The 10,345-nt window shown below is 45.4% G+C and overlaps 1 protein-coding gene across 5 annotated transcripts in view; it reads left to right on the top strand.

Moving 5' to 3' along the window:
- MSRB2 (methionine sulfoxide reductase B2) overlaps positions 1–10,050 on the top strand; it is a 44,624-nt gene extending 34,574 nt beyond the window's left edge. For 4 of the 5 annotated variants that reach the window (XM_084781509.1, XM_084781508.1, XM_084781510.1 and 1 more), the window contains exon 5: positions 1,097–1,799. In XM_084781509.1, coding sequence (XP_084637635.1) covers positions 1,097–1,201 — 105 coding nt within the window. In that variant the 3' untranslated portion in view covers positions 1,202–1,799. Of the gene's footprint in view, positions 1–1,096; positions 1,800–5,735 lie in introns of those variants that run through there. The other variant, XM_084781512.1, reaches the window with a different exon arrangement.
- Positions 10,051–10,345: the final 295 nt, after the last annotated feature.

Genomic DNA, 10,345 nt, shown 5'->3' on the forward strand with positions numbered 1-10,345 from the left:
ATAGGAGCTGTCCTTTCCTGGGTGCCTCTCTTGCTCTTCCATGGGGTACTTTGTTATCAAAATGCACTGGACTCGAACCCACACTTGGAGTGATGCCTCTTTCCCATCCCACCAGGCACTGAAGATGAAGGTGGCGTCTCTCCACCTCCTTCCTGCTTGGAAGCGTGCCACCAACAGGCAGAGACTCCTTCTGGGAGCCTGGAGGGAGAGGGAGTTCAGATCAAGCCAGAAAACTTGACTTTGAATTTCATTGTTGTTGCTGTTGTTGTTATGAGTATTATTATTATTATTGTGTGTGTGCATGTGCACACACAGCATCATGGCAACATGTGAGGAGGTAGGCGGACAGCTCTCAGGAGTCAGTTTTCTCCTTCTATCATGAGTTCTTGAGGTTAACTCGGGTTTCAGGCTTGTAGCTCAAGTGCTTTTTTTATCTGCCAAGTCATCTTGCCAGCCCAAGGAAAATTCACTTTTATATTCTTCGGCACTCACGTTTTACAAGACGGCAGAGGCTAGCAAATGAAAAGGGCTAAGTTTTGTCTGCAGGAAGAAAGGCTCACCCCGGGCTGGAGAGATGGCTCAGAGGTCAAGAGCACTGACTGCTCTTCCAGAGATCTTGAATTCAATTCCCAGCAAGCACATGGTGGCTCACAACCATCTATAATGTGATCTAATACCCTCTTCTGGCCTGCAGGCCTACATGCAGGCAGAGCACTATATAAATAATACATAAATAAAAATTGTTTAAAAAAACATAAACTCTTAATTTTTAAAAAAGAAAGAAAAGAACAGCTCTCCCAGATTGTATTAATGCTTACTTGCCTTGTGTGTGTTTACCTTCATAATGGCTCCTTTAGTATTATTCCCATTTGATAGATGAGCAAGTCAAGGCCTCAGTTTAACCATGTGCCCGCATGGTCCCTGGGGGAAGTAGCACTGGTCACTACCACAGCGTTTTGTGTATATCCATTTGTCCATTTTTGAACCAAATTTTCATGCAAAAGACCCTGTTTCCTAGCTGCCAGGCTCTGGAGTGTGGTGGGCCATGTGGTGCTATTTTCCTGGAGAGTGACAAAGTGCTGTCTCTCCCCTGCAGTGTGAAGCTCACCTTGGCCATGTGTTTCCTGATGGACCTGAGCCCAGTGGCCAAAGGTTCTGCATCAACAGTGTGGCCCTGAAGTTCAAACCAAGCAAGCAGTGAGCATCTCCTGGAGGCCTGTGCCCTGCCCTTCCTTGCGGAACCTCAGTAATTCAGACTGATGCCTCGCTTTATTTCCTGTTCCTGTAGGTGAAGGTCGTGACTGGCAGCAGGGGAGCTACAGCTTCTTAGTCACCTAAAACCAGCTCGATCTGCCCCCCCTACTTCGGCCGTGGAATTTCAGCTGGCTGCCACAGCTTTGGGTGGGACCACAGGGTGGGACCCCTGCAGGCTTTCCTCAGGTCCTGGGCTGATGAGGGTCCCCAAAGCGCCTGAAGGGACCCGGAATTGTCCAGTCAGTTACTTCCTTCATAGATGTGCACAGGTGAGAGGTCAAGGGAGAGAGAGGAAGGCAAATGCAGGATAGAAGGGATGTGAGATCCCAGCACAGAAGGAGGAGGAAGGGAAACACACCCAGTGATGGGTGACCCCTGTGGTTTCTCATCAAAAGTTTCACTGGCTCAACCTTACAGCTCACAAGCGGGGGCCATGTGAGTTGAGTCGACTTCCATGATTACGAATAACACTCTCCTGGTATCCTTTGCTCCAACAGTAAACTTCAAAATATTCAAATACAAAAACAAGACTGGTGTTTACTCTTTGTCTCGGTCTGTTAATTTGCTGTTTTATGAACATGACTCTAAATCAAAATGCCAAAAAAAAAAAAAAAAAAAGGATATAGCAATTGGACACACCAGGACAGTAACCACACAGATGTTTTACAAATGGGGAATCTTGGATTATTTGTTAGGAAAAGTATTTAGATAGTTCTTTTTGTAGTGCTGGAAACTTACTTGCCCCATTTTCTTCTTACCAATCTGTTGTATGTTATTTGACATTTCATTTACCATCTATCCTCATGCACTTCTTTTGGCTTATAAAAGACCGTGAACAAGAACGCAGATTCTAAAAGAATAGCCCAGATGCTATTACCATTGCTTTTGCTACCATTGTCACGTAACTTGACTCTACATACACGTGTTACCATTGCCACGTAACTTGATTTTTTACCCATGCTGTGAAGGACTCACCTCAGAGCCAAGATGGTGATCTTGGAACGTACAGTTGTGCCCACGTGGAGCAGGTCATCCCTGCTGGGATGATCCTAGAGGATCGGGGAGGCTCAGAAGGGTCATCTGAGTGCCTCTCTCCCTCCCTGTTGTATATCCAAACTGCACATGGCTGGCGGGGGTGTGGGGGGGGCAGAGTTCCAGGTCACAGGAGGGGAGGGAGTGCTCCATCCACACAGCTGTGGAAGCCATGGTCCCCACCGGGTAAAAACTTCTTGGTGAAGCCTTTGAGGGAGGAATGCATATGCCTCTGGAGGTGGCATCTCTCCTATGCTCTGTAAGGATGCCCAGAATAAATTTTGGTGTATCATTGAGACCTTAGGAGAAGGGCTAGATGTTGTTGTTTTTTGTTGTTGTTTGTTTTTTTTGTGTGTGTGTGTGTGTGTGTGTGTTTTTTGTCTCTGGAAAGGAATTTTAGCAACATTTTAAATTACAGTTGTTCAGTATTTGGTAAGATGTGGACTCTCACATGCCTTGGGGGTACACATGGAGGTCAGAGGTCAACATGCTGGCATTGGTTCTCTTCCTCTGCCATGTGGCTCTGGCTTGGCAGCAAGTGACTTTTCATCATGTGTCTTAGTGCTCTGCTGCTGTGAAGAGACGCCGTGAGCACCGCGACTCTTATAAAAGGGAGCATTTCCCTGGGGCTGGCTTACAGTTTCATTGGTTTCATCCATTATCATCATGGTGGTGCACATGGCAGAACAGAGGCAGATGTGGTGCTGGAGAGGCAGCTGAGAGTTCTGCATCCGGATCCGAAGACAGCGGGCAGAGAGAAGCAGCTGAGAATTCTATATCTGGATCCATAGGCAGCAAGGAAGAGAGAGACATTGGGCCTGGCTTGTGCATTGGCAACCCGGAAGCCCAGTCGTAGTGACACACTTCCTCAGACAAGGCCACACCTATTCCAACAAGGCCACAAGTCCAAAGCCTTTCAAATAGTGCCACTCCCTCTGAGCCTGCGAGGGCCATTTTTATTCAAGCCACCACATCATATAACACTCTGATTGTTATCAGTATGTAAGATTAATTTATAAATTTACATTTACAACATTAATGTATATTGCCCTGCATATTTCCCCTGCTTATTCCTCTTTCTTTAAATTCCATGCCTTTTACTCTTCTTGTGTGTGTGTGTGTGTGTTATACATGTGTGTGATATGTGTGCTCACATGTGTGTGCAGAGCCAGTGGGACATCCAGTGTCCAGCTCTAGTATCTCCTCCTATTCCCCTGAACCTGGAGCTAGGACTTCATTCAACAAGCCACAGCGGTTGATCCCTGTCTCCCACACAACACCGAGGTAACAGGTGTATATATGGCCACACACAGCTTTTAATATGGCTGCTGAGATCTGAGCTCAGGGCCTCCTGCTGTGCAGCTAATGCTCCTGTCCACTGAGTCCTGGATTGCCAAGGCTACACAGAGAAACCCTATCTCAAAAAACCAAAAGATGAAGGAGGAGAAGGAAGAGAAAGAGGAGGAGGCAGAGGAGGAGGAAGAGGGAGAGGAGGAGGAGAAGAAAGAAGAAGAAGAAGAAAAGAAGAAAAAAAGAAGAAGAAAAGAAGAAGAAGAAAAGAAGAAGAAGAAGAAGAAGAAAAGAAGAAGAAGAAGAAGAAGAAGAAGAAGAAGAAGAAGAAGAAGAAGAAGAAGAAAGAAAGAAGAAGATCTCAATGACTGGGGGCCTTACTGTAACCATGCCACATTCGGTCACTGATCAGTGACCTCAAGATTCTTAGTCTGTTCTGAGGTGACATCACAAAGTGTCCCATGAGACACTTCAGGACTCCAGGGCATGGAATCTTTAGTAGCCAACGTTACTTGTTCAAAGTAACAGATTTCATTTTGACATTTTCACACATGCACATAATATACTTCGGTCATATTTCGTCCCTTCTTTCGCCCTCCTCGTCTTCTCTCCTTTCACAGCTAGCCCTGTCCTGTTTCTAACAGTCTTCCCAGAGACCATGTTTTTAAGAGTGCGTAAGTGAGGGAATCTACAAAGAATAAGTGGTCGACAAGCTCGTGCTATCTCTTCACTCTCTTGGGACTTCTGCCTGCCTTAAAGCCCACTCTGAGTTCTCCAGCCCTGTTCTCAGGAGCAGGAGGGATGTGGCCTGGACAAGGAATTAGGTACCAGCAGCCCCACTGCTTCCTGGCCCGTGCTCCCCTCACCTTCATCTTCTAGAACATCCTTCCTCCTTCTAGGGCTGGGTGGTGACAGGTTTGTGTCTGTGAAGCTATCCCAGATGTGGTCCTGGTCTTAGCATCTAAACCCTTCATCCTCTTCCCTCGGAGTCAGGAACAAAAGAATTATTCATGTTGCATTTCGATGCTGATTATGGGGTGTAGGGGCTGGTGAGAGAGGGGAAGGAGAGGGGGTATTTCCAGTAATGGGAGTATTTGGCTGATTGGTAACTGTTTACAGACGTATGTCTTTCGACGGTATACCCCTTGAAATCATTTTCTTTGTAAATGTTAAAAGCCACAAGAAAAAAACCAACAACCCTGATTACCCTTCTTTGTATTTCAATCAGCAGCATGTCAGCGGCTGAATGGACTGTAATTCCTTCACTGTGCCTGTCAAGGAGAACATTTAGGCCACGTTTTTTAAAAATATCCTGGTAGGGGTCTTGAGAACAATTAGCAATTAAAATAATCTATTTCCTACATTTTGCAATATAAACACGGCTGCGTGATTGATTTCACAGGCGGCGGGCGCGCTTCTCTGCCCGCAGCATCCTGTTCGCTTTCCCCAGCTCTCAGACTCATCGGCGGCGCCTTAAGTATTTGCAAGGCAGCTCTCAGCCGTTCATTAGTGCCTCATTAACTTTAGAATACATCGTGATGCCTTCTCCAGAGAACGTGCCTCTCTGAGCATGGCCCCTTAGCTCAGGACTGGCGTCTCAGCAAGAAGCCCCCTGGCCAGAGAGAATGGCAGCTAAAGAGCTGGAGTGCCTAGGCGAACGGCGCGGCACTCTTTCCACAGCTGTGACCTGAGAGGAGTAATTTAAAAGTGGGAAGGTTTGTTTGGGCCCGTGGTTTCAGAGCTTACTGCCAAAGGTAGGCAATTCCGTGGTTTCTAAGCCAGCATCGAAGCAGAAGACCACAGAAGCCTCTTAGCAGGTAGGAATTGGGTTAGGCGGTTTGTGTTTGGGGAAAAGCAAGACACTGCATTTGCAAGATCAGTTCAGAAATGGGTCAGATTTCATTGAGAAGTATGGATTTGATGAGAAGAACGGTGTTCTCAAGGCAACGGTCAGATCCAAGACTGAGTACAGCTTCAGAAAATGAGATGACTTTGTGCGGCTCCTCTCCCTCTTCCGTTGGAACCCCTCCTGTCGGTGGTTGAGCCTAACACTTGGGTATCAATGAGGCAGAAAGAGAATCTTACTGGTACTCAGAAGATCCTTCCAGTCGGCGTCCAGGCAACTCACTCATTCTTTTCTCTCATTCTTTTCTCCACAGAGCATCCCACAAACATAAGAGCAGGGAAATGAAAGCAGTGAGGCTGAGGTGGCATCGGGCCGAGGAGCGTCGTCAAGGTGAAGAGCAAAGGAGAAGAACCCGTGTCTGACAGGAACTAAGCCAGCTATGACCGGATCCTGGCCCTACGTTGTAAACAGAAAGGCAGATCTCCGTATAGACCCACCAAGATGGCCATTTTCACATGGACCTAACACATTTGCCAGTCCTGGGTCGCATGTTTAAACTGCCATCCCTAGACAGGAACGCATCTCTGCCCAGTTCTCTGTCTTCCGAGTCAGAGGATCTCAGGAAATCCTAGCAATAGAAAACAACCCAAAGGTATCTTGTTGCTAAGATACCCCGAGGCTATAAAAGGCCTTTCAGTGGTCTGGAAAAGTCCAGAATGAAGCTAGGATCAGAAACACAGAATGTCTGAGGTCTCATCACATGACTTTGCCGTGGGTCATGAGCTTCCATGAATCTCCACAAGTAGTTTTACTTAATAGGTGGTTCTAGGCTAAAGAGATGGCTCGCTGAGTGAAGCTTTAGTTGCACCAGTGTAACAAAATCCTCAGCAAGCTTGTAAAGCTAAGTGTGGTAGCACACATCTATAACCTCAGTGTTCCCTCTGTGATGTGGGAAGCAGAGACAGGAAAATCCCCAGAAGCTCGTGGACCAGCTAGCCTGTCACAAGTAGCAAACAACAGACCCTGTCCCCAACAGGGTTGAAGGCAAGGACTCACAGCTAAGGTTGGCCCTCTGACCTCCAAGCATGTGCCCCAACCCCAGGATAAATAATTAAAAATTTAAAAAAAGAACAGAAGGAAAAGTAGTTCTGATTTACTCAAGAATAAACCAGTAGATGGTTCATGTCGTAGGATAACCAAATCCTGAAAAAGACTCTAAAAAAAATTAATAATAATAATAATAATAGTTTCCAGAAACTAGTATGTATGTGTCTTTGAGCAACACTTTTAACTCAGCATGAGGGTTTTTTGAAATAAAGGAGGAAATAGTAATATTTATATGTTATAGGGCTATTTTCTAGACAATGTATTTCCTATAATTTTTTCTAGGCATATCTTCCCAAAATTAGAATTATTCTGCTCTTCCTGTTTAACAATGTTTTTCAAGGTTTTAGTTTTTCCATATGATTCCTGGATAAATCTTTGAAAGAATATTCATCAAAATGAATCTTTCAGGAGACCGGAGAGATGCCTTGGTGGGTAAAATTGTTGCCATATAAGCATGGAAACCTGAGTTCCAATTCCCAGCATCCAGGTAAAAGACAAGTGTGCTGATGTGTAGTTGTAATCCCACCACCGTTGGATGCAGACAGGGGGCTTCTTTGGCCATGCTGGCCAGTCAATCTAGATGAATGGGTGCTTGAATAGGTCCCAATGAGAGACTGTCTCAAAAAATAAGGTAGCTCAGAGTGATTGAGGAAGACGCCTGACGTGCACGTGCAGGTCCACCCGCTACTGAGACAACTAATGCTGGGCCGTTGGTGTATAGAAAACCTCTAAAGTGAGCCCTCACGCTTCAGTATCTGTGGCCACCCGTGCTCAGCAGCACAAGGGGTAGCCTTGGTTCTCCTGCTGGCCTATTGGAGGGAACCTGAACCATCCAAAGAAGAAACTCTTCCTGTGAAAAAAAAAATCTCAGTAAGACACAAGTCAGAAGCCAGGAACAGACAGAATTAGCTCTTCTGAGTTCACTTCGGGGCCCTAGACACATGCTTGGAAGGAGAGAGTAAGCGGGCGATAGCACAGCCTTGATGTCCTGCATATGAGCAAAGCTGGTGGCTGGGATGCCAGATAAATCTATCAGTGGACACACATCAGTGTTAGAAATCCTGAACGACAGGGAAAACATGGGTCTTGCCTTTGCACTGACTATAGCCTAGGGGCTACCTTTGAGGCTTTTTTCGGAGACTCCCCCAGTGAGCTTTGAGACCTAAGGATAGATACGCCCTTCTTGGGTTGTGTCTGGTATAATACAAGCATTAAAACTGAACCATAGCCCAGATCTCAGATGTCTTGGCATGCTAGTAAGAACATTAGTTAGAGAAAACTTTCCTTACCACTTTCCTGTAGTCTCTATGGTAAGAAAATTATCTGTAGCACACTAGAACTTGATAGGGGTATTCAGTCTCACCAATGGAACTTGCAAACGACTAGAAGTAAGACAGTGCAGAAACAGATACGTGTTTGCATTGCCAGTCATAAGACCGCATGGTGTGACCTCTACGCAGAGCAGTTTCACTTCTAGGAACTTGTACTGGGGACACAACAGCAAAGATAAGGAAGAGGAAGGACATGTGTTGCATCCTTGACTGTGAATTCAAAAGCTCAGGAGCTCCAGAGCAGGTGAGCCACACCACAGAACACTGCCTGGTTATGAGAAGAAAAGAAGCCAAGGTCTGTGGATCACTGTGGCCTGAATCCTCAGATCTGCTAAGTGCAAGAAATGGGAGGGGGAGAACAGTGTGCAGGAAAAAACTGTTCTCATCAAAGGCCGGAGCCTCCTTCAATAAACCTCGTAGATGGGTCTCTAACCATGGGAATGCCTTATGTAATTATACAACCAAGTTAACTTTAAAAGAGAAATCTTCAAGCCATTAACAACAAAGTGAAACAAATTAACCTAAATCTCTATGGTTTTAGAAGACTAAGCTCACTAAGGGGACTCGTGTAAGCAGTGCTCAGTAGTCACACCGCTTTCCAGTGGACACATGGATGGTGACGATCTCTCAAGGCCTTCCTCTAGATAAAGAGCGACAAGCAGCCAATAGGTGCTAAGAGAGGGAGAATCAGTTCTCTCCAGGGATGAGGCCCCTGATAGGTTCTTTAGTTTAAGTGCTCAGATCTAAACACATGTGCATAAGAGCAACACTAAATTGACTCAGTAGGGTGTGTGTGTGTGTATAAAATAATAATTATAGGGAAAAAGTCATGAACTTGAGATGGAGTGGACAGGGAGAAGAGTAGTTGGAAGAGGGGTAGAAATTATGTAAATGCAGTACTTATGTATAAAATTCTCAAAATATTTTCAATAAAAAAAAAAACCATGGGGGATGGAGAGACGTTTAAGTGGTTAAGAACACTGGATGCTCTTTCCCAGGTCCTGAGTTCTAGTCCCAGCACCCAAATGGGCTATCACCTAAGGAAAAAGAGTTAAGCTACCTTCAATACCACATTTTTGGCATATGAGTGATTATTTTGGTGTCAGTGGGAGCTGGGACCATCAGTATGAAAAAGGAAACACCATGGGAGATAGGTAAGACTAAGTAACACCCCAGGCCAGTGAGCTGCCTCAGCAGGCTAAAGTGCTCACTGTGCAAGCCCCGTCACCTTTTGAGACCCAGAGCACACAGTAGAAGGGGAGAGTGAACTTCAGAAAGTTGTCTTCAGTTGGCCCTATGTACTCCATGACATTAATTCACTTGCTTTCGCACACGCAACAACAAATGAAACAATTATAAACAAGTAAATACACAAATAAAAAAATGGCAAGTGACACCGTGACAGTTTTCCATATGGTGAATTGGGGATAATCTGTAGTGGTGCAGAATTCTATGTGTACTTCACATTTATAATAAATGTGAAGTTGGTGTTAGTGAGCAGCTGTCCTGTCTGAAGGTGTTTCACTGAAATGGTCCAGGGCTCGTTGAAGAGACTGCTGGCTCTGGATCAGGGACAGGAGAGGTATGGGTTGGGCCTCAGCCATTTTGTGATCTCCAGAAGGAAGGGCGATGTCAAAGATCTGCCTAGAGTCATCCCTAAAACTCTCAGAATCCCCGAGGAAAAGCTTGCGTGACCCGAATGGGACAGTGTTATAATAAACAAGGCGAATGTGTGTAAGCCCATGAATTTTTGCATGATGAAATAAAATGTGTGTTGGTTTTCTTTTGGATATGAAAAAACCAAATCACTATTTTGAAGATTGACAAATAAAAAAATAACTCTAAAGAGGCTGCTTCTGGGATCATCAGATCATAGTCTGGAGATACTCTCTTCTGCCGGAGCCATCTAGACAGGAAAGGGCTTGGTGCGCCCCTCAGTGTCACCAGCTTGCAACCCTAGTGAAGCAATGGCTTAGGTAGTGAACATGACCGCGGGAAGAAGACATTCGAAATCTCTTTACTAAGAAAGTACAATGAGTATCGCATCAAGTTCTCAGTAGTTTATTACAGGAATATGAGCTGGGGGTTTGCTCAATGGCAGGATGTTTGCTTTGTGTAATCTGACCAAGTACAAGGCTCTGGGTGCCATCTCTAACATAAAGACGGAAGAGGGAGAAAGGGGAGGAGGTAGGAGAGAAGAAAGGGGTGGGGTGGGGAGAGATGAGACCAGACACAGAAAAACATAACAAATGGTATAATGGATGCAATTAGAAAAATTACCTGGGGCTGGCGAGATGGCTCAGAGGTTAGGAGCACCGGCTGCTCTTCCAAAGGTCCTGAGTTCAATTCCCAGCAACCACATGGTGGATCACAGCTGTCTATGAGATCTGATACCCTCTTCTGGAATACATGCAGGCATAACACTGTATACATAATAAATAAATAAATCTTAAAACTGCTTCAATTGTTGGTGTGTGTGTGTGTG

This window comes from Acomys minous (assembly GCF_964271855.1).
Source record: "Acomys minous genome assembly, chromosome: 5".
NCBI lineage: Eukaryota > Metazoa > Chordata > Mammalia > Rodentia > Muridae > Acomys > Acomys minous.